Genomic DNA, 27,485 nt, shown 5'->3' with positions numbered 1-27,485 from the left:
TTGTTCCATTGTCGATCTTCTCAGCGCTGCACAGCCCTGTTCCACGGGCGTGCAGGTTGCTTCGGCATCTAGCTGAGATGGCTCTGTTCTCGTTCGCGCTTTCAACGCCCGTGTCAATGCCTTGCATTATACCCCCTCTACGCCGTCACGACGCTCACGCCGCTATGAACCGGGACCCAGGGGCCTTCTAATGGTGGACGTAATTGGGGAAAAGCGCATGAATAATGACTGTTTCGGTTTGCTACTGTATATTTCGGTTTGTATTGATTAGGTGGGGGAGAGGAGAGGAGAGGAGAGGGATGGGCCGGAGTATATCGGTATGAGTGGATGAAGCCGAGGAGGGTGCATAACCCAGAAAAGACACGCGGTTGTGAACGATACTTCACGATAATTTCGGGTTTGTCAGGACATAGAAATGTTACGCCAAATGGCTCCAACTTCCTCTGCTTGAGAAAGTGTTGTGCTGAATGGTTGAACGTGGAAAATGACGTTGAGCCAGTACAGTGGAGAGCGCCTTCCGTGAAAGTGAAGACGTCACGTGCGGTGGTGCTGCCAAGCCGCTAGTCCGTCACAGCTTCTCCCGGACCTGAGCTCTCTCGCACCTCGACCTCTTTGTTGCAAAACCGCAACCAACCCCACCCGCAACCCGAGTCCTCGCGGCGCTCTGCGACTGTGCCACCTGTTTTTCTCTCTTACTCTATTTCTCACCATCGAAAGCGACAACCGCCTGCGCATGACCGATCCTCACGCACCACAACATCGCGACAATGTCGTCCGGCCGTCGCGGCAACAGAGGGGGTGGAGATCGAGGCGGACGCGGTGCACGCGGCGGCAGCAACACCTTTCGCGGCCCAAGCACGCGCCCCAGGCAGCAGATTACTGAACGGCCGGCATGGATGCGCGAGATAAAGGATATTACCGGCCGCGGTAGTGCGGCGCAACGAGGTGGAGCGAATGCGCGCGGCGACGGGCGGAACAACTTTGGCGGGCGCAATAACCAGACGTAAGCCTCCGTGTTCCCATACAAGACAGACCGGGTCGCGGGGCAGTCCAAGGACGTAGTCGACATCAAGCCACCATGTCGAACGTCACCGCCGCCGTCGCGGTGCGAGCACGCGCGGCGAGACTGTCCATTGCCCTCGCCCTGCGACCGCTTCTAACATACCATTCACAGCATCTCCACGACTGCCGCCTCCGCGTTCCGTTCGAACGACCCGATGAATTCGACCCCGTTCCCCGCACACGAATATGAGAAGCGCTATCAATATGTAGGCATTCTCTGTTATACGCTTGCCCAACATACTGACACCCTTAGCTCAAACTTCAGCAGCCCGCTCTCAAAGAGCGATTGATCGAGCAGCGTCTTATGAACCCCGATGGTCAGATGAGGCTCGAAGACGCCGTCACCAAATACGGCCTCTGCAATGAGATGTGCCCCGAGTATGAGAGAGTGCGCCGGATAGCCCAGAACGACTACAAGGCTGCAGAATGCGTTCGTGTCCTCTTTCAGTTGCTTGTTGGAACCTGGATTAGCTGACTAAACCCAGACGCCGGAAACTGCGCATGACCGTCGGAAGGGAATCCCGGACGAATCGCGTATGGTGAAGGCCTACAAGCGGTCTGCAGCGGGCATGGATGAGGAGCTGGTCACCGATCTGCGAACCCCGGATGCTTGCCTGGTAAGTATTGACTGAACCACTTAGTGTTGACTGTTTTAATTGCTTGCAGAAATCCATGAAGTATATGATCAGTCGGCTCGACAACGACGGCATGGAGTTCCTGCAACACTGGATCTGGGACCGATCACGTGCTGTGCGAAAGGACCTCACCTCTCAATCTGGCCTCAAGCCCAAGGACATCGACACATACTTGGCATGCCACGAACTGAATGCCCGCTTCCACCTGACCAGCCTCCACCACATGTCCCGGAGCACAATGCAGAGCTATAACTATACGCAAGATCGGGAGCAATGCTTATCCACGTTCACGTCCCTGAAATTTCGGTACGAGGACAATCGACGTGCAAATATTCGTTCCGCCAACGAGGCTGAGTTCCTGGCATACCGAATCATTCTCTCCTTAGACACGGGCGATACGAAGCCCGTGTACGAAGTCAACGCAAAAGATAAAGACAATAAACATATACAACCGGAGAGCGTACGGCTGAACCATCGCGTCCAAACGGCACTAGATATCCACCGTGCCGGGAACATAGCCTTATTATACGTGGAAGAACGGGATTTCGTTCCACAGCGGCAGAATTGGGCGCGATTCTGGGCATTGATAAAGTCATCCCGCGTGTCCTATTTGATGGCTTGCGCTAGCGAGCTATCTTTCAACAGAATCCGCCATCATATCCTGGACACCATTCGGCGCGTATATAAGCCAGGGACGGCCAACAGGCTCATTCGGATGGAGGACTGGACGCTTGATAAGCTTACCAGCATTCTCGGATTCGACACTCATGACCAAGTTAGGCACTTCTGCTCGCTGTACGGGTTTAATTTCGAAATTAATAGCGAGGGGGTGGTATTCCTGGATATCAATTCTAATCCTTACACGGGTCAAGGCCTAAAGCGGCCGAGCCAGATGAAGCTGCAGTATTTCTCCGAGACGATTGTGGAGTCGAAGCGGTACGGGCGTTCTCTCTCCGCCATCATTCACGGCATGTCCGTGCATGACTCCAGCGGCAGCGGTATGGTGGCCGAGTCGCATCTCAATACGAGGACAGAGGTAGACGGTGACGATTCTCTGTTCGTTCCGGAGGACACTCCTGCCAAGCCTAACGGTGCTACGTCAACCAGCGGCTTACCCGGTATGGCTCCCGTTGGCATGAGCACCAATACCCCGGAGAAAACTGGAACACCGAACCTCAGCCCGTTTGCCAAGCCATTCCAGCCCTCTGGCAACACGAATTATTTCCTAGCCAACGCGAATGCGGCGGCGCCGAACCCGAACCCTTTTACGAGCCAGCAGTCTCAGACACCCACCAGCCAGGCAGTCGGAAGCTCGTCCTTCCTAGGGGCAACGCCAGCAACCGTCCGACCGGGCCTTTTCGATGCCTCGAAAAACTCTATTCATTTTGCGACGCCGATCGTGGTCAATGGTACAGCACCAAGTGGCCAGTCTGAGAACCCATTCTCGAGGACGGCACCCACCACATCCGCTTCGGAAAATCCGTTCACAGCTGCTACCACGGCTACATCCTCTAATCCCTTCAAGACTGCTACAAGCAGCATGTCATCAGTCCCAACTTTCCCAATCAATGGAGGTACGCCCAATGGAACGTCAACCCAGTTTTCGTCGACTTCACAGGGATCATTCTTCACCACCCCGACCACCTCGGCCTCTCAGCCCATGGGTGGTCTTGGCGTACCGACATTCCAGTCGCCCCCACTACAAGCAGTCTCGTCAACGAAAGAAGAACAACAACGAAGAGCTGCAGAAGAGCAGCGCATGGCTTTCGAGGAACAGCAACGCATTGCGGAACAGCAACGGATCGCGGAAGAACGTCGAAAAGCTCTCGAAGAGCAACAACGGCTTGAGCAACAACGGTTTGAGCAACAACGGCTTGAGCAACAACGGCTTGAGCAACAACGACTTGAGCAACAACGATTTGCAGAAGAGCAGCGACGACGTGCTCAAGAGGAACAGGAGCGAATGGCCCTTGAAGCAGAGCGGCAGCGTCGCCTTCAAGAAGAACAAGAACGTCAGCAACGCATCCAGGAAGAGGAGGAGCGGAAGGCTCGAGCTGAAAAGGAGCGAGAGGATGCATTAGACAGCCTCGCTACAAACGTGTTGATGGGTTCCCCGAACGGTCTTATGGAGCAATTCCTGGAGAATCTAACATGGAATCTGACCAGAGAGCTCCTAGAGAAGCATCAAGAGGAGGAAATGAAGAAATTGGCAGACAAGATGTATGAGCAAAAGCGATTAGCCTTTACCCGGGCCGTTTGTGCTCATTGGGTGTACCAAGTGGAGAAGAAAAAGAAGAGGGCACAGGCACGAGAGCGGCGGAAGCGCCTGAAGGAGGTTAGGGAAGCCGCCGCAAAAGCCGAAGCTGAGGCGCTCTACAATGAGCCGGCTCCGCAGGTTGTGGCTGCGATTGCTCAGCCCAATGGTACGCCCAATGGCTTCAAGAAACCGGATGCGCCTGCTAGCGTTAACCGCCAGTACAAGCCACCGAAACCACAGAAAGCAATAACGGCTGAGAAGATGTTCAAGACCATCCAGAAGAGGTCAAAGAACACGAAGGTGGCCAACAAGAAGCCACAAGAGAAGGACATTTTGCGCACCTCCGTCAGCAAAAAGAGCACGAGCAGTTCAATATCCACGAATGGCGACTATTCCAAAGCATATTATGCTGCAAAGGCGCAATCGAAGGCGCCTATCGATCGTACTCAAACTGATTGGTTCGAGCTAAAGGCCATGGGTATCGATCCGAGCAAGCATCGCAAACGAAGCTTTGGCTCTATATCATCTGACGGTGAGGATGAGCCTGGCATTGGACCCAAGCGAGCCCGTCGGTCCACCTCGTCGACATATCGACCATTGCCCCCACCGGCCTCGGAGGAAGAACTCATTGCTCGTTTCCGCGCTGTACAGGAGAAGCTCAACAAGGGCAGATCGACCCCTTGTTCTTCTGACGGTAACCGATCGATCAATGAGAGCTCCAGTCGCATTGTCGCGCAAGCCCGAGACTCGTTCGCCCACATCCCGACGCCGAAGAATTCACCGCCGAATATGCATCCAAAGTTCAGCCGAAGTGTCCCCGAGCTCGGACCTCCGAAGCCAGCTCCGCGTCTCTCGATGTACGGTCAAAGCATTGGTGCCCCTTTGCCGAACGAACGTCCCGCTTATTGGAGCCGCCCCAGCCGCTTTGTGCCTCCGCATCTCTACGGCAAGGGTGCAGAAGCGGTTCGCGCCTATCGCGACCAGCTGGCCGGTCGATCCCCCGCTAGCAGCGAGCCTTTGGAGTTTTCATCGCCAATCTCGACGCAGCAGTCGTATGTGCCGCCAGGCTTTACTCAGCAATATGATGAGCAACTCGAGCACGCTGTCGGGCATGAAGCAGACACAGAAGAGGATGAGCAGTTCTATGAGGAAGAAGAGTACGATGAGATTGATGAGGTCGGTGGGGGGCAGGACGTCTACTACGAGCAGCATGAGTATTACGACGACGACAACGACGACGGCGATTCCGAGATGAGCGATACGGATCCGCCTTTCGAGCAGTATGCTCAGAAGCCTGGCGGTACACAGGATGATGCTATCGAACTCTCCGACTAAGCGCTTACATATATCTCACACGGTCACGAGAGTACTCCAGCTGAGCGTCTCCTTTATCTCCAAGGACGCAATCGAGCTCTCAATCTCGAAAGACGTCCTCCGTCATCTCAACAAAACGGTGTTATTGCATTTCAGGATATCGGGGCGTGGCATTTGCTCCGAACCATATGGGCTTTCTATCAGGCTTCTTTTCTGCATCAGCCTCGGTGTTTTATGATTCACTGTGCATCGAGATCATGCGATGGTTTTCATTTGCGGGCTTTTCCCTTTTTCTCTCGATGCATAGCGAGGGCGTTTTCATGTTGTAGCCCTACTACCACTTTACGGCATGGGCTTTTCTTTCGGTCGGGTTCTTCAAAGTCATGGTTATGATACCCCTTCTGCAGGCGCGGCGAAACAGCGGACGCTTCTGATAGGATGAGCCGAGCATATGCTATGTGTAGCAGCAAATGGACTAAAAGTGTCCGATGAATATCGAAAATAGTTCGAATCTTCACATCTTGGTCTCTCTTGGTTTGGTATCACCGTAATGATTTTCTGCTGCGGCGTGATGTTCAACCCATCATCACGACATCCCAACTGCGCCTGCCGTCCGCGTGTAACACAGATCGATATGACGCAGTGTGGGAACCCACTTGCCCCCTCCCCTGACCGATGGAAAACTGCAACGAATCCACTCACCGCTTCCATTAGCCCACTCCACACAGCACCGCGCGATGCACTCATCCTGTCATCTCGCCTCACCTTCCTCTGCCACACCATCGACCGGCTTCCGCCTCGCCTGGAAAAGCGCAATTCGCTCTTCTTCGCACTTCATTCCATCCGATCGGTAAAGTAGTCCCGCCAGCCACCTCGGCACAAGCCGCCGGCCCAGAAGCCTCCGTCTTCATCTCTGCATTGCAGCCCCGATCTCAATCTCATCGGTGAGAGGCCCGGCACGCGTACTCCGCGACCTTAGGCGGCACTCGCGGACGTCGTGCAACGTGATCGTGCAGGCATGATCCTGTCGATAGCCGTGCGCGATTCGACAGGCATTATCCCTTTTAGATCGATCGAGGGCGCGCAGGCATGATCCCTTTTCTCCGTCTGCATGCCGGTAACATAGATCGGTCTGACGGGCGGGGGGCTGTATGTTGATGTGCGGCACAGCGTGCATGGTATGGCGATCTCGGAGATGGATCGGGGAGTGGAGGATAGCGAGAGCGTAGGGTTTCCTACCATCACGTCCTATCGCAGGCAGCAAAGAGGGCAGCTTCTTCAAATGGATTGTTAGCTCATGAGCTCCCCTTCCACGAGGACAGAGGCTGTCGTCGTCTGCAGATAGAGGCCCCAGTTCCTCAGCGGCAGCGGCAACACCTCCATCCATCCAGATCTCGCGACTGCCCAGACGCCTTCCGAGTCGTGGGTCCGCCACACTCTTTCCAGTAGCCCCATCTCAAGAGGCGATCCGGGTAATGGGTCCAGGCCAGCCAGCCTCCACCTGCAATCTCTCCAACGCAGCCTCGTCATTTCCTCACTTCTTCAAAGGCGGGCTCAAGATGTCGCCACTATGGCGGCATAGCCGGGTAAAACGTGGCTGTCCTGCAGGAGGATATGCATGCAGCTGCCGGGCGCCGAAGAAGGAGATCGAGATTGATGGTTCGTAACATGGTGCTTGCCTCGCAGCACGTCGCCCATTGGGCGGAAGAAACTCCGGGGATGTGTGTCCGAGGTGATTGGAGTGTTGCATTTCGGTGATGTGCATCTGATAAGAGGAAGAGGAGGAGTCTAGGGTAAGCGCCAAAAGCAACATCCACACGCGTCAAACTTCCGACGCCATTAGCACAGCAGCACAAAAAACCCCTTCTCATTCACAAAGATATGCAAACCCTTTGCCGTCGGCCGCCGTAAAACGCGCCCAAGCCCCACCGAGCCCACCGATTTGCTTTTACCGTCCGCTTTTCACACTTGTAGCACAAGCTCTTGCAGCGCTAAGTGCGCTAATCCCACATTGCAGCGCATACGAGCGCGGCTAGCTCTTCAGGGACAGTGTGCCGCGCGCTGTTTTCTGATCGGTGACGGACCGCGCGGGTGCGCATTGCGCGGACCTAGTGCAGGAATTATATCCGTGCGGACGCGCCTGGACGATTTAGGCGGAGCGACAGGTATGCACGGCATGAAGCTGGGGGCGGCAAAGCAGATGGGGGCTAGGGTTCTTGGAGTAAAAAGAATCTGGAGACGAGGGGGAAAGTAGGTTTAAGTTTTGAGCCGCATATTGCGAACCATGGACGAGATGGCGCTGTACGCTATTAGATATGCAACCAAGGGTTGGATAGCAGCATACAGTTTCGTCGACTGAGATTTAGACGGAGACGAGAGTGTGTACCCCGGAAAGTATGTGCAGGCTCTTTCCCTATGCCCGTATCTACAGCGGATGATCCAGCCAGTCCATCGAGTGGCCCTCGAAATTCACCGCCTGCGGACAATCCATGCCGCCAATGATTACACAGACATGAATACCGCCTCATGTCTAACCACTTCATAATATCATATAGACCGTAAATTAAAATTCTGCCGTAATATCGGACACGATGATTGAAGAAGCCCGGAGGAGTAGTAGCCCCATGCCTAGCAAGGCTGCACGGCTGGGAAGAATCTAGGACCAGAGTATCCGTAGAACTGTACACTCTCAATGTCGATGTTGCCGTCATGCGTGGGGCTCCACAGCTTGAGTAAGACGTACTTCCCTGACCTGCAAGGATATTAGCGTTTGGTTTATTGTGGTTTTGGTAATGCTGATACTCACACGGCAGGATGGAATTTAATCGTTATCTTATTCTTGTGCCGGGCGATGAAGAAACGGGCGTGAGGTTCAAGCAGATCCTCAGAACTCCCATCACTCTCCTTCGGCTCGATCCGACTAGGTGCGTGGAGACGTCGCGGTCGACCGGCATCAAGATAGCGTCCAACCATCCATGGGCGGTCGCTGTAGTCCTCTATGAGGTGCAGAGGAGGCGCCCGTCGGAGCGAAGGCAAGCGCGATAGCAGGTCATCTCCGTCATCTTCGGTTTCCGGTCGCCAGCGGCTCTGGCGTCGCCATCGGGCAGCCATTGCAGCAACGTTCGGTAATTCTTCGTTTTCATCCGATTGCTCGCCACCGCTCTCCGTCGTAACAGTATACGGAGGTGGTGTCGGCGCAGAAACCCCGGGAGCAGCGGCATCAGGCTCGTCAATATGATAGGGACAGTACTCGGCAAACACGTCATCCTCATCTTCGGCACCGCCTTGCTCCTCCCTTTGGTGGTCTCGCTCCGCGCGGATCGACGTCTCCATCTGCATTCGACGGCTGCGTAATCTCAAGCGCTCAATTTGCTCTTCCATCCCTTGACGAGACTGTTCCCAGATTTGGGGGTCCTCTACCGCCTCGCGTAGCGACAGTAATTGGTCCTCTGGAGCACTTGGAGTTGGAGACAGGGCGGGTGTGCGTGAAGAGTACTCGATCTGATAGGCTTCAGTGCCAGAAATGAGATCGTCGGGTGACATGGACACGAAGACCAAGCCTTCCTGGACACTGGGAATTGTTAGCTTCGAAAGGAGTGAAGGCGATGTGCAGAAACGTACGGAGCCGTGAAACCTCGATTCGGCGCTCTGATAACCACCTTTTCCAAGCAGAAGGGTGTTTCCCCAATATGCTTCAGCAGCAGATTGCACTTCGGACTCTCACTGCAATACACTTCTCTATTGTCGTCCAACACATTCTGCACCTTGTACTTGCGCGAATATCTCTCAAACTCGCCGCCATCACAGCTCACTATCTCCATCTTCAGTCGGCCGGGGACCACTTGGCCTTTGTAACCGTACTTGAAGCCATCGTATTCAGATGACAGATTGTCGGTGTGATGCAGCTTCCGTCTCTTTGTCTGCCTGCGCTGGCCGTCGAGCTCGTCTGTAGGACTGCGCTCCCGGCGGTTCAGGTTTGCGGTATGGAACGGATTGAGCGGAATATCGCTCAGTGAGTCCAAGACGTCGACTGCAGAGTCCATGGCGGAGAGGCGCTGCTCTCTGAGGCGAGTGTGTGAGCGGCGAAGGTAGCGTTCGCTTGGCATGGCCCGCGGGCGGTTTGCAGTCGACGATGGAGCAGCCCTTTGTAGTAACGAGGGCTCTCTCTCCGCATGCCGCGGAATAGGTCGGTTTGGTTGGCGGCGTCTGGTAGCCTCTGTCCGTGGCTGTCTTTGCCGTATCATGCCCCCCGGCTCGGCTATCGCTCGCTGGTCTCGCTCTTGCTGTCGCCGGCTTAGGAAACTTGTAAGCTGGTCGACGCCCGAAGTGGCGGTACCTCTTGATCGAGAGGCGGGTGGTGGAGAAGTTGATGGAGGGAAGTCAAAGCTACCCGACGTGAAGGGAAAGCTCGTAAGCGGAGGTGAAGGGGATGTCGGTGGTCTCGGCATTGATGACGTCGATCCTTGTTCCCATGGGTTCGTAAGCACTGTTTGAAGGTCGAATACTTGACGAAGCCGTGTATTCGAGTAATGCAAAGGGCTCAAAGTGGCTAGAAGACAGCGATGTGGTGGGAGGTGTGACGAGGCTCGAAGGCTGAGGAACGGTGGTTGAGGGACAAGCAGTGGCACGAGGTCTGCGGAAGCCACCCCCGCGTGGCTAGCGAGCACTAGCGCCGCGCACGGACGATCCAAGCAAGTCTAAAGTTGAGCCTCAAGTCAGGTACGACGAGCCTAATTCCCACCTTCACCACCTCGGCTCTGACGTCGCGCAACGAGCTTCCCCGGCTGCCCACTCGCGGTCTCTTGTCGGAGCTCTACGAAGGCGCTGCTTACCTTCGAGTCGCCGCCGCAGTTTGCTTCGCCTAATTGGAAGGACTCCGGGCAAGCTTCTGCACGCTTAACAGCAAACAAATACACCATGGGCGACTCTTCGACTGCTCCCGATGCGGCTCCGCAGGCTACTAATGGCACCTTCCCAGCTTCAGACGCAGCCGGACAGACCGTCGCCGCCATAACGCAGGCCGAGACTGTGTCCGCAGGTGAGGATGGCTTCTCGCTATTCCCCGCCAAAGCTCACTCCTGGGACAGATGAGATCGCGCTGTACGATCGCCAGATCCGCCTGTGGGGCCTCGAGGCTCAGAATCGGTAAGCATCCTTGAGGATCGGCATATGGCTGTCCGTACTGAGGCGCGTAGAATCCGCAACGCAAACATCCTGCTCGTCTCCATCAAAGCTCTCGCCAACGAAATCGCAAAAAACCTCGTCCTCGCCGGCATAGGCTCCATCACACTCGCAGACCATGAGGTAGTTACAGAAGATGACTTGGGCGCGCAGTTCTTCATCGGCGAGGCCGACGTGGGCAAGAACGTGAGTGAGCTCCATGGCATCCATCTAACCCTACTGACACCCGTCAGCGCGCCGAAGCAGCCGCACCGGCGGTCCAGAAGCTCAACCCACGCGTCAAGGTCAACACTATCACAAGAGACATTGCGAATGAGCAGACTCCAGACTTCTACAAGGCCTTCGACGTCATCATCGCTACGGACCTCCCCTACATGTCCCTGAACACCCTCGACGCCGGCGCCCGAATCGCACAACGACCATTCTACGCGGGCGCCACACATGGCTTCTACGGCTATATATTCGCAGACCTTGGCACGCATGAGTTCGTGATAGAGAGGGAAAAGTCGAATCGGCCTACGCTCAAGGCGGCCGAAACCGCCACGAGGTCTATCGTGGATTTCAAGGACAAGAAAGAGAACGGAAAGATGATCGAGATGGTCACGAAGCGCGAGCTCTATACCCCGCTTTTACTCGTCAACACCTCTCCACTTCCCCCAGAAATGCAGCGAGACGCCCGAAAGCTCCGCAAAGTCCATCCCCTCCTGACGTGCATCCGCACGCTCTGGGACTACCAGCGCGATGGCCGCACCACTCTCCCTTCCCAAAGCTCCACAGCCGACCTCGAGGCTTTCACAAGGCTCGCTGGCGAAAAGCACAAAGAGCTACTACTCCCTTCGTCCACGCTCAAGGCCGAATTTCTCCGCAGCTTCCTGCAGAACCTGGGGAGCGAGCTCGCACCGGTAACGGCATTCCTCGGCGGACAGCTGGCTCAGGATGTCATCAACGTTCTCGGCAAGCGAGAACAACCTATCCAGAACCTCATGCTGTTCGATGGCGAGGAATGCTCTGCTCCTGTGTATGCTCTGCACCCTATCTTCCCGGACAATCCCATTCCACCTATGGCACCTGTTCCTGTCGATGCGTCCGTTGTTGTTCTCTAAAATGTTGTTACTAATGTGATTTTGGAATAGGATAACGCTTTTCTCGCCTTCACCGTGAAATTACGCAGGGAGGGACGCGGAGGATCTCGGAACACGGAGACTGGGCTACGTCGACTCCGGATGTGGTATCCACAAGGATGGCCAGGAATTGGATCAAAATCCAGGAGAAACCCATTTGACGGGGTGGTAGAGATACAGAATCGGCATTGATACCCTACATAGCCCATCTGCTCTAATTTAAGAGCATTGAACAACTCAAAGCTGGATACAGCTTCGCCAAAACCCAATGACCTTGCTCAGTATGATGCGCCTCTCCTTTTCCCCTTTTTAGTGATGCTGCAACATCAAAGCACTATTTTCACTGCTTCTTCTTGCCCTTGCTGGCATTCTTCCCTCTCCCCATGTCCTTGTTACCACTCCGTATTGGCCCAAACAAGGCCCAGCACAATACCAAGAAAGCCACGATCACCGTGACTACCGTCCCGGTCTCCACCCAGGCCGCCTTCCGCATATCCAGCACAGGCACATCGATCCACTCCACCAACCTCCCCGTACCATTTCCGCCCTCAGCAGGTGGAACATGCATAAACCGCGTCTTCGGCCCAAACAGGCCCTCATAACCCAGATGCAGCCGATCAAACGGATTCACCGCCATCTTCGTCCCCTCCTCGGCGCGACACGCCCAGAAAACCACAGGCCAGGGAACTGGAACGCGCGTATGCGAGCGCTGCGCTGCGGGAAGATAGCGCAGATGCAGAGGGATTGATGCATTCCACTCCGCTTTCGCCATCTCCTCGCTCGTCTTCGGCACAGCAAGTTCGAAGAGCGCGGCACTGCCCCATTGCGGAACAACCCAGTCCGGCGCTTCGAGGTCTGTGGCGCCTGCGATGCTGCGCAGTGATCGCAGATGGTGCGAGGAGAGGAAGAGGGCGTCGCTGAATTGGTACTTGTCGATGAAGAGGTAGGATGGGAGGGTGAGGTGCGTGTGCAGTTTGCAGGTGGGGTTTGGAGCAGTAAGGGGAGTGGGAAAGGAGATGTGGAGGGTTGGGTGGAGGCCAGTGGGATGGGAGAAGGCGGTTGTGTAGGTTAGCTTTGGGCTGCTGGGGAGGGGGTAGTGTCGCATGGGGGTTTGGAAACGCGTTGGTTCTAGTGGATTGTTAGTGGTGGAGATATTGGAGGTGGAGGAGACGTACTGGGTGCGCTGTCTTGACCGAGAACTGTGAGAAAGCCGCCGAAGCCGATGTCTTCGGGGTCGGGGTTGGGCTCGTGAGATAGGACGCCGATTTCGATGGTTTGGTCTCTTGAAGGGAGGGTGACGGTTTCGGTCCAGGCGTCGGCGTTTGATGCTGAGTCCCAGTAGGCGTTGAGGATTACCGCGTGCGAGATGGTGTCGTAGTCGATATCCAGGTAGGAGGCTAAGAGTAAAGAAGATGCTGTCTGGTTACACGAACTCGACGATGGCCTACATAGATTCTCTTGGACGTAAGTGATCAGAGTTGAAAGAGATGACAGGTAGGAGTAGTACTGTGAGGAGGACGACATGGAGAAACGTTCTGAGAGGATGGGTAGCTTGATGGGGGCCTCAGTGGTAGAGGAGCATTTTAGGTCAGATCCAAAGGCTGAGTGGAGAAGTTCGCATAGCTGTCCTTCAGGTCGGTCCTTGAGGGGCGTGAAGAAGACGTGGAGGCCGGGTGTTACACGTGATGTAAAGGGAGGTATGGCGGTATAGGGCTGCTCGGAAGCCCACCGTATGTGGAGTTCGTGCCATTGTTCAAGGGCTTTGGTCAGCTACATAGGTTCAGTATGCACATTACAAGCAGGGTGTTCGAGCTTCAAGATCAAAGCATTACCTCTCGCGGGAGCTCATTCAGCCCCAATGTGATACGGTGTTCCTTCGCAGCGTTGACTCCCTTAAGCGCGAAAGCTCCATCTTTCACCTCCAACTGCTCAGGAGTAAACTCCTCCGGGTTTTTGACGATATACGTTATCCGCTCCTTCATGGTTGAAGCCTGGTGAACTGTGTTTGGCGCGTGAGGTTCTAGGTCGCCGTATCTAATTCCCGCACTAGCTCTTTCCAGCGATTTCTTACAAGCCTCTCGTATGACGAACGCCAAGCCGTTCTTTCACAACCCGCGCTCTCCACCACCTTGATGCCTAAGACAGCCTCAGTACTTACACCGTGTCCTTTCACGGACCCGCTGCATCACCACTCATGGGCGTGCATTTATATCCCCTCCGCTGAACCCACCTCCTCTACACGTCCCTCCAGACACTTACAAAGATGCACTACCTCAACTTTCTCTACCCAGCGCTACTGGCCACCTCCAGCCTGGTCAGTGGCGCCGAAGCTCTTCGTTCTGCACCCAAAGTCAAGCTCTCAAGCGTGCAGAGCCTCACACTGCGCAAAGGCCTGCAAACCTCGCACCGGCGCGTCTCCGCCATTCCACAGGTACGCTCCGCTTCTACATCATGACCGCCCCAACACCTGCCAACTGACATCCTACGTAGCTAAAATGCATCGGCGGTTCCGGAAAAGGCCTATACGACATCGACGTCATGCGTTGCAAGAACTCCGGCTCTGATTATGACGACGAAAACATCCAATGGACATGCACGGCCGCGCTGCCCCCCGAATTTAAGCTCGGCTCCACAGACGTAATCTGTGAGGGGTACGATTACCCCGAGGACCCGTACATCCTGAAGGGCAGCTGCGGTGTAGAATACCGTCTGATTTTGACAGAACAAGGCGAGGAGAAGTACGGAAAGAAGAAGAAATGGTGGGGTGATGATGAGGGACAAGGATATCCCAAGACAATGGGCGAAAAGGTTGCGAGCGCGTTGTTTTGGCTAGTCTTCATTGGTGTTGCCGTATTTATTATATCTTCAGCTATCCAAGGCTGGGCGGACAATCGGGGTGCTGCTGGAGCGGCCGGCAACCGTCCTAGCTGGGGAGGAGGCGGAGGCGGCGGTGGTGGTGGTGGAGGAGGCGGAGGATGGTGGGGCGGTGATAACGATCCGCCTCCGCCGTATGATTGGCGTCCTGATTCGAACTACAACAAGCGATCTTACGGGACAAATGAAGGATGGAGGCCCGGCTTCTGGTCTGGCGCTCTTGGTGGAGCCGCGGCGGGCTGGGCTGCCGGAAGAGCAGGCAATCGGGGCAATAATCAACAGCACACTGGCTCTGGATGGGGTGGCGGCCGGTCCGGTGGATGGAATCCCGGTGAGGGCAGCTCCCGGTCTTCATCGGGATCGTCTGGCTCTGGGAACTATTCATCGTCCAGGTATGAAAGCACCGGCTTTGGATCGACGTCTCGCAGATAGGTCACGACTTTGCGTTTAGGTTGAAACCGATACCCCTGCGTATTCTACTCAACCCAGACTTACTCGAATTGGTTGTGAGGAACTAATCTACATCTCGAAGTGTACCGAACGCCATGAATTGGCTGTACATCTACCAAAACCAAAAAGCCTTACTCGCTGTAATACACACTCCTCGGCCTCATCCATCTACCCTACCTTGCACATGCAGAATTGTGCAAACCCCGCCGAAGGTCTTCAGGTTGACTTTTCTGTCGTCGCCAGCCAGGGCACCTCCTCAAGCTCGACCTTCGCGCAAGTCAAGTACCCAATACCACATGCGTCAGGGTCGATCAATAACTCGTTGGCCGCCACTTCCGCTATCACTTCCGCTGCATAGTTCTTCAATGACCTTAGGTCTTCCACGAGGTCTTTCCAGTCGGAATTCATGGTCCCCTGGCAGATCTTCCTGACGTTCTCGCTGTCTAGCACTTCCAGCTTGTCCGCCACGATTGCCCGGAAGAACGTGCCTCGCTTCAGCGCCGCCCTTTTGTCGCGATCTAAGGCGTCGATGCGCTGGGCGAGTAGATCGCGAAAGACTTGGACAACCAGCCACGTCTCGGTCTGGTTGCGCTCCGTGGGATCGAGCGGGCCGCGCCCAAGGTGGATTGTCGCAAGCAGGACTCCTCGTTCGGCCTCTACACACATTCTGTCCAGCTCCTCGCTCTTTCCCGCGATGAGCTTCCGCAGATCTTGCGAGAGGGCTGTTCGCCGTGTTAGCCATGGCCAACAGGGGTGCGCTCCGACCAAGTGGACGAGGCATTCGGTGTATATGGACTTGTTCTCGAGCACGATGGCGAGTTGGATCCAGCGCGCCGGATCAGATTTGATGGCGAGGAAGAGAGCCTGGCGGTACTGGCTGAAGACATTACCGAGATGCGGGCGAAGGAGACAAAGACAGCCTAGCTCGGCTGCGATCTTGACAAGTTCTTCGGACTGGACAAGAGTAGTCCCGATATCTGTTGTCGAGACTTGTGGTGCGATGTTGTAGAAGATGCCAAAGATCTGCGTATAGCATGCAACCGCGACGTTGGGATTGACTTTGCGAACTACTACCGTGGCGTTGGATGAGGTGGACGATAAGGGAGCAGTGGAGAGAACCTCGTCGGAAACGTCCTCGACCTTGATCTGCACGCCGTCAACGACCTCTAACTGATTTGGTTGAGGGGTCGCTGGACGCTCGCCATTGGTAGACTTTCGAACTAAGGTGATCTTGCCATTGATCTCTTCGATCTTGAAAAGATACCAGGATGGCTGTGCTTCTTCCGCGGCATCAGGCTTCAGCGCTTGAGCGAACCATGAAGAGTAACGCGAGAGCACTGATCTGTGTAGCTGAAAAGTCAAGGCTGCGCTCCCTAGCTCGGTCCGGATAACTACGTCGCCATTCTTGAAGATAGGAAAGGTGTCCGACGTGGTGAACTTAGTCAGCGGGGCTGATGCTTGGCGCTGAAAGGTATTCGCTAAATTGGGAAGAATCTATGATCTTGTAAGCGTCGATAACATATGAAATAGAGCCACCATACCGCGGCGCCATCCTGAGACGGCTCTCTAGTCTTCGGGCTTGGGAGACCGTATTGTCCCCCCATGGCGATTCTGGACACTGGGGTGGTAGCGGCGCGAACTAGATTTAGACGCTGTGATCCCGGTGAGATCGATTCTATTGTATGGTTGCTTGCGGTGTCCTCTTTAGTTGTGGCTGAGTGCGGGTAATTGCTTGAGTCCGACGCAGAGCTTGAAGTTGATGACGTGGTAGATGCAAAGCTGGGCGATCGCGGCCCGGAGCTTTCTTTAGATGAGGTTGAAGAGCGAGAGGTTACAGAGCCCTCCTCCGAAAAAATAGAGGCTCTCCGTTTGCGAGACGCCGGTGGGGATTCGGACAGGCCCCGTTTAGCCATGTTGTCGAAGTAGGGAAGACCCAATAAAGGGAAGGTTGATCCAACAGCGCCCAGGAAAAGTGATGCACAGATGTCCTGATGAACAAGTGAGACTGAGGGGCTTGTGAATGCCTCGGGAGTCGTGCGAGAAATGTCTTCTTAGATAGAATCCGTCTATGAGGGATGGGATAAAGTAATGGCGACCGGTGGCGTCATCGCGAGTGAGCGGTGCGAGAGTGAGAGGCCGATCACCGCGAAGAGAAGTTGTAAGGCTGAGAATGGAAAATGGCAAGAGAGTAGAGAAGATAGAGGGAAAGGAAGCGGTGTCGAGTAGTCTTCGCTGCTTGTACGTACGCGCGGTCTCGTCCTGGTGAGAAGTAGGGTTGACAAGCGCGGACGCACGAGCTCCACGCCGTCAACGTGCCTCTACCGGCAGCTGGTCAATAATTGACCCCTAACGGTCATTCTTCGCTTCGAAAGTCTCTTCATGTGAAGATTCATGTTCTATAGCGTCCGAAAGCTCTACCACTCTTTTCTCAACGCTCATCTCGGCTATATTCGCAGACGTCCACATCTCGGATCTTCGAATATCGGAGCCGTCCATTTCATGGAAGACAGTCTCACGGGCTACGAAAGGCGGTTTGCCTATTGGCGAACCCATAGCTCCCTGCGCTGTCCCAGACATCCTCGCCCATAAATCTTGAACACTAGAGCGTGTGTTTTGTCGTGGGTGATTATCGATCTCCGCACGGCGTCTTCTCCTTTGCTGGTGGATACATAGAAGAGACGTGAGTGCTGTCGCAAAGAGTAAGCTGAAAGGTATCCCTACGGCAAGACCAAGGACGAAGGATCTTGATATCCCGCCAGATTGAGCTCTCGGCAAGGTAGGTGTAAGTACGGCGCTCGTCTCGGGAGCTGATGTATTCAGGATTGCTGTCTTGGACGCGGGCGAGGTTGAGGCCGTTGTGGATGAGGCTGTTGAGTAGTCGCCGGGATCGTAGATTACGGGAGGCGGAGCCATCATCGTCGACGGATGTGGGAGATATGTGGTATACAAATTCGACGCATCTGCTCTGCTTCAGTCACTTGTCCCTTGCTAGTCATAGAAGATTTTCGTACATCGGCAGTAGGCGGAGCTGAGTGTGATTATGTCAAACCCACTCGTCCCACGTTGATCCAGTGTCACACACTGAGCTATGTTCGAAACCCAAGTTGGATTGTCGCAAAAACAAGGCCAGTTCACTGAGTGACAGCCTACGGCGGAGATCTCTTCAACGACACAACTTTGCTACTAGGTATTAGCATTGCCGCCACAATTAAATGACAATGTGTCCTACAAGCTGTGGACTAAAGTTGGTGGTTTGGGGGACCTCTGGTGTCGGCGTTGGCGTCGGCGTTGGTGTCGACGCAGTATGGCTTGATACGACAGTCTTGATGGACATCGCCGACATTTTGTCGCAAGCGACTTGGGTAGATGATATCTTCCCGGGATTATCGAAGGTTGAGGGGCTGGTGTCCTTTGATGTCGAACTTCTTGTTCAGGAGGACGGTAAATGTCATCAAATAGCCGTGGAGGTCTTCAAATCCGAAAAGCAGTTCGAAGCTTTCGTGATAGCTCCCATATAAAGGTCACTCAGCGGCGCTGTCAATGTGAACCGAGTGGTGAAGATGGAAGAGGAATATTGTTCGAAATATCAGCACGGCTGAGGAGGTAGGGCTTCGATATAATGCACGTGTCGATTTCGACTAGCTTGGAAACTTCATCAACGACAATGCATAGGTGGCGGACAGGATGGTGATCGCTAATTGCTCTGCGGCGAAGCCAGAAAGCAGTATATTCAGTGCGACTGCCGACCTGTTTGCTAAACGCCCTAGTGAGGTGATTGGTGTCATTGCAATGTACAAGAGCGGGGTTTAAACGAACCCGAAGAGTGTGTGCGATGTATGGCAGACGAAAGAATTGTGGTTGGACGTCGAGGATATCAGCTCGGATATCTCGCGTAGACGTGTCGTCGGATGGATGGACCTTGCGATTCTTGGGCCGTCGTCATCCTTGAACAGAAAAAACCGGTGAAGAGACAGGAGTATCGCGTCCTAGTTAGACCGACATGTGGTGTCTTCCTGGACGGGAACTCTCGTCGAGGATTGGTAGACTGGTGTTTTGATCCGGTGATTATAACGCTGTTTCCATGGGCTCGGGTTCGATAGTCCAGTTCCACGGACCTTCCGGCACCCATACCCACCCAGGAGGCAGAAGCTGGGTCATTGCTGCAGTATCAGCAAACCCAGTGGCAGTGCGTGGGTCCAGCAATCTCAATCCGGTTGCATGTTCGTGCTTCCACAAGCGAAATGAGACCCCAAATTTCTCGATAACAGATTCCCGGGCTATAAGCTGGCTATGATCGAGCTTCCAGCAGCTGTTATAATCAGCTTGTGGAGCCTGCGGTGCTTTGATGCCTGCATGGGTCCACGCGAGTGGCCCTTCAAGTGCTCTTGAAATCTCTTTAGACGATCCGAACCAATCCCCATCTTGATCTCTGATCATGTAGAGAGAGCTTGACCCGCCTCGCGCGCACCAGGGCAGTGTCGTAGTTCTCACGAAATCTTTGGTGAGTACACGGGCTTTGAATACGTTCCAAGTGTCATTTCGCGGCGAAGGTGTGGCGTCAACCCTGCCTATAACCGCGAATTGGCGCAGACGAGGAAAGGCACCCATCTCATAGAGGTTTCCTAGCATGCTCGCCAGCCTCGAACCGTGTAATGTTTTGTCCCCAGAGAAGCACAGAGCTGTGTGAGGTCCACGTTCAGGCTCAGGATAGGTCGTAAGATGGATAAGAACATACTCGAGGGATGATGTCGCACATGGAGAAGTTGGCGCTTTAGGGAGCGTATCTCGCTCATGGTCAAGTGTCGCTTGTGGGAAGATACTGGCAAGTAGCCCGGAACAAAGCAGTGATGTCCGGAGCCGCAAGCTCCTGAGCCGAGGTATCAGAGCGCTCAGAGCATGGCAACTGTGAGGCTGCCCGAGATCCGTCCTGCTAATGCGGTCGCAGTCCAAATTGAGATTGACGACCCCCTTTGGGAGGCTGTTCAAGATGGAGACAATCGCAAAGCCTGGAGCAGAAAACCCTTGTCCATCGGGTTCTTCAAATGATAGTGCGAAGGTTCGAAGATTCTTCATGCGTGCCAAAACGTCGCACAGTTCGGTCAGTCTATCGAAGGCGTCCGTGGAGAAGATGTTGAAGCCCATCAGGTGGACCTGGGTAATTTGCAGACTGAAGGATTGAACAAGGTCACATTGGGTGACCTGTTTCGCGAATCGTGCGCCTGTTGAATCCTTGCGTAGCTTTGAGTCAATGGAGACGTTGGTGTATAGGACTGCGGAAGCGAGCCGATGCCACCTGCGACAGCATTTCATCGCATTCAGTAAAATAGTAGGCGAATCCTGCAGACGTTCGAAGATATCGAGGAGGATCTCGTTCGGTAGCTTTCTGCTGCAGGCCATCTCCTAATCTTCAGGTTGTTGCTAGGACTGTTCGGAGGTTGGAAGTCGAGCCGAGGATAGGCCACCGTAAAGTCGCGTTTGGATTGATGGTAGATGCCTCCGAAGCTATGGCGTATAATTTCGTATTTAGCTAGAGAAATGGCTTTTTTTGTCGACGTTCATGAACCCACCCTGTGTCTTGGTCAGTGGCACGGATCCACATAGAGATGGGAGCATGCGATCTCGTCTTAAATCAGCACAATCAGGGACCAAATAGGCCCGCTGAGCCCACAATGAGCAATGCATAACGTCGAGTATGCCGGCAATTGAGTGCAGGATCTTTAGTGCTCCATGGCGCAAAGAACAGGTGATCATGTGCCGCCGAGGGGCCGGGGATCCATGCAGGTGCCCAAAGGTTGGATCCCCGCACTTGGTCACGTGTTTGAGCATCCCAATGGAACCGGCAGAGGGAATCCGGATGAGAAGTAAAAATGACCATATGATACATCACTCAGCTACTGCATACGGCTGTGAAGTTTCATCTCTACTCTCTTAGCATTCGACCAGAATCCTACCCATTGAGCCTCTCACAGCTTTTCCGAACAGCATTCCTTCCCAACTAGTATTGAGGAATTGTTTTTCGTCGAAGGGACATCAATTGCCGGATTAGCCGAAAAGAAGTCGGAAGGCTTGAAATGGACCTGGAAGATATCGACAGGCATTACAGGCCAATCCTCGACCCTGGTGTCACACGTTAGCACCACCTCCCTTCCGTAACGATGGATGAGAAGACTTGCCTAGGGTTGTGCGTCAGGCCAAAGACATTCCACAGCACAATGTCCTCATCCTTCACGGAATCGTTCCTCTTCGCCATGTCGGCCACACCGCCAACCTCCTTCTGACTCTGTAGTGTATACCTACCAGCCGCATACAACTCGTTCTCCTTATACTTCGTAACCCACACATGGTGCTGCGTAAAAAGTGCTCGCTGCGCCTGGATACTTGCTGGCTGGGCAAGCAACTTCTGTGTTGGTGGCGGCATGAATTTGTACGCTACGGGATTGCCGCTGTGCGGATTTATCTTCGTGGAGTTCATGATCTTAAATACGCGGTTGTGTTCGGGAGCGGCGTCGAGGCCGGCGGACTTGTCGACGAAGGTTTTGCGGATTTCATAGAAGTTGCCCTTCGGATTGGTCTTCTCATCCCATGGCGCGGTGTGTGATTCTTCGTAAAATACCGTATTGTTATGGCCGTCGATTGCTGGGTCAATCCCTGGGCCAGTCAGCATCGGTGCACTTGGATGAGGTTGAGCTCACTTACGAGCTGCGAAGATGTGCTGATGATTCTGGGCAAGCACGCCTCCGGACACCACGTTTCCGTACTCGGACGTCTTCCCGGGGTCGATGTTGACGACTGACACGATACCAGTTGCTCGCACCTCTAGCATAATGCCTCCAGCAGTGTCCAGCTTGTACGCGAAGACGTATTCGTAGTTCGCGAGGGTGATGATAAATTGGACGACAAGTTCGCGAAGCCGGGTTACGACCGCACGACCCGTCCTCCAATTCGTGTGCTTCCAACCGATGCCGTTATCCTGCTCATGGAGGCAGATGACATTAGGGTGCACTCTCGGCTCGCCGTCAGATTCTACCACAACTGCATCAAAGTACTTGATCACACCTAGGCAATCGCAGCCGAGCGAGAGATTGTTAGCACAATTGCCTGCACCACCGTCTCCGAAATCGAAGGCCTGCTTGCGGTGGAATGGCGGACGGGGGTCAGCGTAAGGCACCGTCATCTCGCTCATGCTCAAGCGATAGAGAATGCTCCTGCCATCGTAGTGGACGTCATGAAGCACGGCGCCTTCGCGAGGGTTGAATGATACTCGGAATCGCCACTTCTGCCATTCTACGAGCGACTCATCCGTAACTCTGAAGGACGGCCCGTCAGGCTGCAGGATGTTGATGGGCTTCATGTCCTTCCGCGTGCCTCCTGGTAGCAGCTCTGGGACATATTCTGCAGACTGACAGTGATCCAAAACACGTTCTGAGTGCGTCTTGCCGGTGAGACTGTCGCCCTTACCTCCTGTAGCAAGGCGATCAATGCGGATAACCTTCTTCAAATGCGCGTCCAGGATAGGGATCAACGGAAGTGGGTAAGCGTAGAAGTTCGAATCTGCGTTGCCGTTCCGTGTATCCTGTGCGAAGCACAAGCCCTGAAAGTATCTCCGATTCTCCGTCTCATAATCGAGCCCACCGTACGGCCTTGGGTTGTATTAGCTCGAAGCGCTTACTGAGTCCATGTTTACCTACCAGGGTTCAACAACCAACTCGAAGCCCTCCGGTAACTTAAACTCAGCAACAGCCTTCTGGAATTCCTCGCTCTCTTTGCACGCCTGCAATAGAGTTTGGAACTCCCAGAGGGTCAAACTCGCCTGATGCTCCTTCCCAATTATCTCATACTTCACTCTTCTTTTCGTCTGCACATCAACAACCGCCTCGTGGTACGCCGGAATCCGGTCAGGTCCAATGACATCGTACTGACATTTCGCCAACCGCGGAGGCTGCTTGGAGGCCGGTGACTGCCCAGGTTGAACAGCATGCTCGAGAGCCAGATATTGCTTCATGAGCTCTTTCTCCGGCTCCTGGAGGTAAATCTCACGGAAGTCGACGACAACATCTCGATGGAGGCTAAGGATGACATCGCGGGCGATTCGTGTCTCTTCGACAGTCAGGGTCCTGAAGGGATGCGGCGCCATTGTGTAGGGAGTAATGTCTGTATTCCCAAATCTCGTGTGGAAAAGAATAAGAGGTTTGCCCGAGATAGATTCTTCACCTCACCGTGTCCGTCCAATCGGTTGTAGTGCTTCCGGAAAGAGAATGAGCGGTGCCTCCTGTTCGAACAAAGAACTGGCGCAGTATATCCCAATGATGATGCTTCGGACGCAGTCGAAGATGGGATGGAGCGGCAGAGGAAACAGTCATGATTTTATACTTGGCGCTATCTTAAAGCGGCACAGACGATGTCGGGCGAGAAGAGAGACCTGACGTGAGGAGTTTTCGGCAGGACCTTCCTATTTCGTCCGGCTCCTTTGCGAGACGTTCTTTGATTGGACAATGCAGTGTCATCGTCAGAGAACGGCAGTGGCTCGTATCTGATAGCAAGACCAGATGAAATTCCGTTGCTTTAAGATCAGATACACATTCACGTTGCATGAGATGTTGCGAACGCTGGTCGCGTGTACCTTCTGTAAACAGATTAGCGTGGGCGCATCGGCAATGCTCGGAATTGCTTCCGATGCCCTTCTGGTTACGACGCGAAGACAGTTGAAGCCGAGCGCTCGAACATGGAGATAGTGACTATGCAGAGTTGTTAATGCAACAGAGAGAGAATCAAGGGTTGTGTAGAAGGTGTGCGGAATAGTTCCGCGTCACAACTCTATGCATGTCCTGTACTTGAACTTCCCGATATGGTTCGGGCCGATAGTAGTTTGCACTACAGTCAGGCCGATGCACGCTTCGCGCAAGCTATGCTTGCTTCTTCTTTGCCAGCCGTCTTCTCTTTTGACTCCACCTCCACATCTTCTCAAAACTTCCCAGGTATATGAACCATGTTGACAAACAGAAGATAGCGAGCGGTATAGCAACAGCCCAGAAGAGCCATTGACCGCCGCTCATGTTTCGAATATCGCTAGTGTTCATCCCAAGAATACCGGTGAGTGTTGTTAGGGGCAGGAAGAACACCGTGACTGTAGCTGTTGCTAAGGTTAGTAGTGCACTGAATGACGCCGCCTGGTCTGTCTCACTAAATGCGAATGAGGCCTTCTGCTGCATATCGTTGTCCATAGACAAACAGAGGAAGTGGTACTTCTCGAGCTCATTGAGACGCCGTGCCATCTCACCGAAGTTTTGCAGCATCTCCTCCGTTTGATGCAGCAAGTATTCCGTCACGGAGGACTCACGACTGGGGTCCATCGCGATCTTCTTCGATATCGACGAACTGTAGGCGAAAGAATGCATCTCCGCTTCGTTAATGCTGTCTTCTAGCGCAATCAGTACGCGCTGCTGATCCTCCAGAGTCCCCATGATAGTTTCGAACTCCGACTTAAGCGTTGTGAAGGTCTCCTCGTACTTGCGGCTCAGCGGCTTGTCGTAGACCTCGGCTTTGAAGTTCTTGAGGTATGTCCAGTACGCGGAGGCCAGGCGGTGTCGTTCGGGAGTAAGAGGCCCCTGACTGTCGTGAAGGAGTTGGCCTAGAAGTAGGAGAGTCACGCCGAGTGGCAGCACTGCCTCGCGTTCGCGGATATCCATAGTCTGAAGACGCTCGATCATTTTGATGCGTCCTTGGAGAAGCCTGTCTTTGCATCGACGAATATGGTTTGCCGATCTGTGGGATGACTCCGTAGGAAGGCAAGTAAAGTACATCTGCACTAGTATCCTGTTACGAGAAATTAGCTGCTACTTCAAATAAAGATCTTAAATGAGGCTCACCAGGCTTGAATAAATTCGTGTGGCACAGTGGTGATAAACTCCGAAACTTGCTTATCCGAGAAGATCTCAGACTTGACCTCTTTGACTAGCCTAGCCAGCTGTGACACTTCCTTGACCATTTGTTCGAAATGGAGATGGCCGCTTCTCATGCCTCTTGTTTGGATTATGCGATCGATGCTCCCCCAGAACTTCAGAGTGACCACGTGCTCGTATCGTAAAGGGAAAAAGAGCTCAAATATGTCGCTCGCGGCCCTCACCAAAGCCCTCTTGAGAAGATACTCTTCTCGGTCTGAAGGATCCAACCTGGAGCAGGAATGCTCCACATCGTACATGCTCTTAGCTGGACATTCAGCATAGCTCAGACTCTCAGCAGGGCGCGAATTGATGCTCGAAAGGTATCGGTCAAGTTCAGCAAGGTCAAGTTCCAGTTGCTGCTTGTCAATCTTATATCGCGGCGCAGGGGATGATGGACCTCCTTCTTCAGTCGGTAAGCAACCGGATGAAGATAGCATCGGAACCGTGGCTAACAAAGTGAAGACATGGAAATCGTCCACGTGCAAGACTGGACTTGCACCAGACCCATCCAGTGTCGGAAGCGTGTCGCTCTCTGAAGCAAGCATAGATCGTGCGGGCGGATGTGATGCCTCCGTTTGTGTCTGCTCGTCTCTTTGCCAGAGTGAAGAGCTTGCGCTCATTGACTGAGAAGGATGGCGCGAAGACTCATCATCCGCAGATGTATAGCCATCCTCGTCGCTCTCGTCGTCGTCGCTATTACCATTGGATCAACCAGATGCATTTACACTTTAAGGGGTTACCAACCTTACCAACCTCCTGCAAAGTTCGAGCTTCGTTGGTGATTTCTTGGCCATAGTTATAACCATTGTCCAGTCATTGGGTTCTGCGTGGGCCCGTTAGCGAATACTTGCTACTTCCCTCAGTGCGCGCCTAACGACCTATCCAATTCTGTAACCGCGCGTCCAGTCGGCATCGATTAAGTTCGCTGGACTCGAAAGACAGGAACGATGGGAAGCTAGAACGCTGGTATGCTGTATGCAACGTGACTTACCCAGAACAACATCCCGATATTTCACTTGCCAACCATCGACAAGTGAGAACCCGAGACTGATGAAGTGAGACACGAATGTGGACCATGTCTCACATTCCTCAACAGGCAACAGCCAGAGCCTGAGTCCGCCGTCGGTCACTTGAAGGACTGGCGCTCGATCGCCGGTAAGAGGTCTAGCCGGATCCGCGGGAGCTGGAGAGGTGGCGCTACACATTAGCAGATGTCTCAAATGCAAGCCTTAGCCCCTCACGTGTTGAAGGCCTTTAGACTTTCTACGGTGACATACGTATATGGTTGAGAGTGACGAGGTTTTTTGGAATGTTGGAAATGGGTATTCGAGCACAAGACACCATAAAGCCTGGTCTGTATTAGTATCGTAGCCGCCTGAAGATGCGTGGGACCGTATACTATCTCCAAGGATCAAGCACCAATATTGGGCTACTTGAAAAAAGCCTCCTCTGCCGACACATCCGCTCTTAGCAAATCGAGGAGCCTGCTCAATGTCATCATCGGCGTTGCTATTTGGTAACAAGGCTGGAAGGAGATAGAAGTAGGGAATTGCAATCCATCTGAGCGCATTAGTGGCCGTTGTAAGCATCAAAGTGCGTGAGGGATGACCTTACCGCACTACCTCTTTTCTAGTGTGCTTCGACCGGGGTAGTTGATAAATGGTGAATTCGATGGTTTCCTCGAAATACTCTGGTTCGATGTAGCTTCCACTCATACCCGGAGGCATTCGAAGAGATATATCCGATTTCTCACGGGCGGTCCTAAGTATGGAGCTGACACTATCTCGCTCCGACTCCTTGATGTATGGGCATCGGGCAACGTACTCCTATGTGCGAGCTTAGCCTATTTGACGAGGGAAAGCAAGGGCAACATGGATGGAGGGCACTGACCATAAATGCTCCAAAATGCATCTCCGGGTTCTCCACATGCACCCACCTGAACAGCGGTTTGAAGAACTCGACTTGACCGGGTCTCTTGCTCGGCCCTATGATAAGCTGCGCATTTAATCTACTGCTTTCGAATAAGTTGCCTTCGTAATGCGATTTCAAGACACGGTAGGTAGTTGCTTGACTGTGGTACGAAGCTTTCAGTGTTGGACTGGGTATTGCGCTTCGGCCTGAATATGCGCGGTCAAGGGGGTCGACAACAGCTAGTGAAGCGTCTAAACGAAGCAAGTCCTTCTTCCGGAGAGACACAATGAAACTGTTGTAGCTAGAATCTGAGTCCGATTTATCATCGCTGGAAACCGAGCTCTCAAACTCTAATGCCCGGTGTTTGCGGGGACGTTTTGAAGCTGCTGCATCAGAGGTCGCGACCGGACTGAGAGAAAATCGCTTCCTTGAGCTTCGAATTTGTGCTGGAGCGGCGGCATGTTCGGAAAGCTGAAGAGATATTTGAGGCAGTGAGGCTATCCTAGCAGGCGCACTCTTGCGAGTCACCGTCGTCCGATTGCCTCGCTTGTCGACGAACCGATACGGACGAGGGGCGAAAGCGTTTGGGGGTAGCATCTTCGTCGTAAGTAGTCCTGTGTCTCATTACCGCAAAATGAAGAGAATCATCTCGCGAAGGAGCTGAGTGGTGTGATGGGCCTGATGGACCACGAGGTCTGATGCCTGATTGGATATGCGGGCTAACTTGATTCGGAATAGT

At 53.8% G+C, this 27,485-nt stretch overlaps 10 protein-coding genes across 10 annotated transcripts; 3 read left to right on the top strand and 7 right to left on the bottom strand.

Annotated features, from left to right (window-relative positions):
- Positions 1 to 1,057: 1,057 nt before the first annotated feature.
- On the top strand, positions 1,058 to 5,554 carry BU26DRAFT_234114 (uncharacterized protein). The gene is made up of 4 exons (XM_033820917.1): positions 1,058 to 1,268; positions 1,316 to 1,492; positions 1,548 to 1,679; positions 1,729 to 5,554. Exons 1-4 carry the CDS (start codon positions 1,218 to 1,220, stop codon positions 5,287 to 5,289), a joined length of 3,921 nt encoding a protein of 1,306 aa, XP_033689026.1. The 5' UTR covers positions 1,058 to 1,217; the 3' UTR covers positions 5,290 to 5,554.
- Positions 5,555 to 7,896: 2,342 nt separating this feature from the next.
- Positions 7,897 to 9,716, bottom strand: BU26DRAFT_419066 (uncharacterized protein; the record flags this gene model as incomplete). The annotated part of the gene is made up of 3 exons (XM_033823283.1): positions 7,897 to 8,020; positions 8,075 to 8,839; positions 8,890 to 9,716. The coding sequence occupies 3 exons, from the start codon at positions 9,714 to 9,716 to the stop codon at positions 7,897 to 7,899; spliced, it is 1,716 nt and encodes a 571-aa protein (XP_033689025.1).
- Positions 9,717 to 10,008: 292 nt separating this feature from the next.
- BU26DRAFT_478573 (uncharacterized protein) lies at positions 10,009 to 11,830 on the top strand. Its single transcript, XM_033825649.1, has 4 exons — positions 10,009 to 10,306; positions 10,356 to 10,413; positions 10,464 to 10,635; positions 10,683 to 11,830. Exons 1-4 carry the CDS (start codon positions 10,186 to 10,188, stop codon positions 11,550 to 11,552), a joined length of 1,221 nt encoding a protein of 406 aa, XP_033689024.1. The 5' UTR covers positions 10,009 to 10,185; the 3' UTR covers positions 11,553 to 11,830.
- Positions 11,735 to 13,564, bottom strand: BU26DRAFT_548348 (PIG-X-domain-containing protein). The gene is made up of 3 exons (XM_033831935.1): positions 13,403 to 13,564; positions 12,746 to 13,340; positions 11,735 to 12,698 (listed from the first exon to the last, which is right to left on the bottom strand). The coding sequence occupies exons 1-3, from the start codon at positions 13,550 to 13,552 to the stop codon at positions 11,911 to 11,913; spliced, it is 1,533 nt and encodes a 510-aa protein (XP_033689023.1). The 5' UTR covers positions 13,553 to 13,564; the 3' UTR covers positions 11,735 to 11,910.
- Positions 13,565 to 13,833: 269 nt separating this feature from the next.
- Positions 13,834 to 14,876, top strand: BU26DRAFT_502116 (DUF1183-domain-containing protein; the record flags this gene model as incomplete). Its single annotated transcript, XM_033826615.1, has 2 exons — positions 13,834 to 14,001; positions 14,061 to 14,876. 2 exons carry the CDS (start codon positions 13,834 to 13,836, stop codon positions 14,874 to 14,876), a joined length of 984 nt encoding a protein of 327 aa, XP_033689022.1.
- A 234-nt stretch (positions 14,877 to 15,110) lies between these two features.
- BU26DRAFT_418224 (uncharacterized protein) lies at positions 15,111 to 15,926 on the bottom strand (the record flags this gene model as incomplete). Its single annotated transcript, XM_033823242.1, has 1 exon — positions 15,111 to 15,926. A coding segment is annotated over one exon (816 nt), but the record flags the coding sequence as incomplete, so codon positions are not given.
- Positions 15,927 to 17,023: 1,097 nt separating this feature from the next.
- Positions 17,024 to 18,567, bottom strand: BU26DRAFT_234068 (uncharacterized protein). Its single transcript, XM_033820916.1, has 3 exons — positions 18,124 to 18,567; positions 17,906 to 18,074; positions 17,024 to 17,854 (listed from the first exon to the last, which is right to left on the bottom strand). The coding sequence occupies exons 1-3, from the start codon at positions 18,235 to 18,237 to the stop codon at positions 17,241 to 17,243; spliced, it is 897 nt and encodes a 298-aa protein (XP_033689020.1). The 5' UTR covers positions 18,238 to 18,567; the 3' UTR covers positions 17,024 to 17,240.
- Positions 18,568 to 18,686: 119 nt separating this feature from the next.
- Positions 18,687 to 20,412, bottom strand: BU26DRAFT_234014 (uncharacterized protein). The gene has a single exon (XM_033820915.1). The coding sequence runs from the start codon at positions 20,289 to 20,291 to the stop codon at positions 18,960 to 18,962; it is 1,332 nt and encodes a 443-aa protein (XP_033689019.1). The 5' UTR covers positions 20,292 to 20,412; the 3' UTR covers positions 18,687 to 18,959.
- A 338-nt stretch (positions 20,413 to 20,750) lies between these two features.
- BU26DRAFT_478564 (copper amine oxidase-like protein) lies at positions 20,751 to 23,329 on the bottom strand. The gene is made up of 4 exons (XM_033825648.1): positions 22,583 to 23,329; positions 21,591 to 22,534; positions 21,068 to 21,542; positions 20,751 to 21,011 (listed from the first exon to the last, which is right to left on the bottom strand). Exons 1-4 carry the CDS (start codon positions 23,026 to 23,028, stop codon positions 20,858 to 20,860), a joined length of 2,019 nt encoding a protein of 672 aa, XP_033689018.1. The 5' UTR covers positions 23,029 to 23,329; the 3' UTR covers positions 20,751 to 20,857.
- A 326-nt stretch (positions 23,330 to 23,655) lies between these two features.
- On the bottom strand, positions 23,656 to 27,409 carry BU26DRAFT_548343 (uncharacterized protein). The gene is made up of 9 exons (XM_033831934.1): positions 26,726 to 27,409; positions 26,450 to 26,661; positions 26,235 to 26,395; positions 26,113 to 26,184; positions 25,827 to 26,018; positions 25,580 to 25,658; positions 24,761 to 25,528; positions 24,076 to 24,707; positions 23,656 to 24,024 (listed from the first exon to the last, which is right to left on the bottom strand). Exons 1-9 carry the CDS (start codon positions 27,341 to 27,343, stop codon positions 23,798 to 23,800), a joined length of 2,961 nt encoding a protein of 986 aa, XP_033689017.1. The 5' UTR covers positions 27,344 to 27,409; the 3' UTR covers positions 23,656 to 23,797.
- Positions 27,410 to 27,485: the final 76 nt, after the last annotated feature.

The sequence above is a fragment of the Trematosphaeria pertusa genome, assembly GCF_010094035.1.
Source record: "Trematosphaeria pertusa strain CBS 122368 unplaced genomic scaffold BU26scaffold_3, whole genome shotgun sequence".
NCBI lineage: Eukaryota > Fungi > Ascomycota > Dothideomycetes > Pleosporales > Trematosphaeriaceae > Trematosphaeria > Trematosphaeria pertusa.
This window is presented reverse-complemented; position numbering and strand designations above follow the sequence as displayed.

Excerpts from the sequence above, each read along its gene's own strand:
- BU26DRAFT_548348 (XM_033831935.1), bottom strand. The coding sequence starts at position 13,552 with ATGAAGGAGCGGATAACGTATATCGTCAAAAACCCGGAGGAGTTTACT. Across the intron at positions 13,341-13,402 it reads TGAATGAGCTCCCGCGAGAG|CTGACCAAAGCCCTTGAACA; the intron begins GTAATGCTTTGA and ends GAACCTATGTAG. Across the intron at positions 12,699-12,745 it reads CGGTCAAGACAGCGCACCCA|AACCAACGCGTTTCCAAACC; the intron begins GTACGTCTCCTC and ends ACAATCCACTAG.
- BU26DRAFT_478564 (XM_033825648.1), bottom strand. The coding sequence starts at position 23,028 with ATGGCGCCGCATCCCTTCAGGACCCTGACTGTCGAAGAGACACGAATC. Across the intron at positions 22,535-22,582 it reads GAGTTGGTTGTTGAACCCTG|GCCGTACGGTGGGCTCGATT; the intron begins GTAGGTAAACAT and ends ATACAACCCAAG. Across the intron at positions 21,543-21,590 it reads TCAGCACATCTTCGCAGCTC|GGATTGACCCAGCAATCGAC; the intron begins GTAAGTGAGCTC and ends TGACTGGCCCAG.
- BU26DRAFT_234068 (XM_033820916.1), bottom strand. The coding sequence starts at position 18,237 with ATGTCGGCGATGTCCATCAAGACTGTCGTATCAAGCCATACTGCGTCG. Across the intron at positions 18,075-18,123 it reads CCAACTTTAGTCCACAGCTT|CAAAGTTGTGTCGTTGAAGA; the intron begins GTAGGACACATT and ends AATACCTAGTAG. Across the intron at positions 17,855-17,905 it reads CAGCTCCGCCTACTGCCGAT|ATGCGTCGAATTTGTATACC; the intron begins GTACGAAAATCT and ends GAAGCAGAGCAG.
- BU26DRAFT_234114 (XM_033820917.1), top strand. The coding sequence starts at position 1,218 with ATGAATTCGACCCCGTTCCCCGCACACGAATATGAGAAGCGCTATCAA. Across the intron at positions 1,269-1,315 it reads ATGAGAAGCGCTATCAATAT|CTCAAACTTCAGCAGCCCGC; the intron begins GTAGGCATTCTC and ends TGACACCCTTAG. Across the intron at positions 1,680-1,728 it reads GAACCCCGGATGCTTGCCTG|AAATCCATGAAGTATATGAT; the intron begins GTAAGTATTGAC and ends AATTGCTTGCAG.
- BU26DRAFT_234014 (XM_033820915.1), bottom strand. The coding sequence starts at position 20,291 with ATGGCCTGCAGCAGAAAGCTACCGAACGAGATCCTCCTCGATATCTTC.
- BU26DRAFT_478573 (XM_033825649.1), top strand. The coding sequence starts at position 10,186 with ATGGGCGACTCTTCGACTGCTCCCGATGCGGCTCCGCAGGCTACTAAT. Across the intron at positions 10,307-10,355 it reads GGCCGAGACTGTGTCCGCAG|ATGAGATCGCGCTGTACGAT; the intron begins GTGAGGATGGCT and ends CTCCTGGGACAG. Across the intron at positions 10,414-10,463 it reads GGCCTCGAGGCTCAGAATCG|AATCCGCAACGCAAACATCC; the intron begins GTAAGCATCCTT and ends TGAGGCGCGTAG.
- BU26DRAFT_548343 (XM_033831934.1), bottom strand. The coding sequence starts at position 27,343 with ATGCTACCCCCAAACGCTTTCGCCCCTCGTCCGTATCGGTTCGTCGAC. Across the intron at positions 26,185-26,234 it reads GTGCTTGATCCTTGGAGATA|GCTTTATGGTGTCTTGTGCT; the intron begins GTATACGGTCCC and ends AATACAGACCAG. Across the intron at positions 25,529-25,579 it reads CTTTGCAGGAGGTTGGTAAG|CGACGACGACGAGAGCGACG; the intron begins GTTGGTAACCCC and ends CAATGGTAATAG.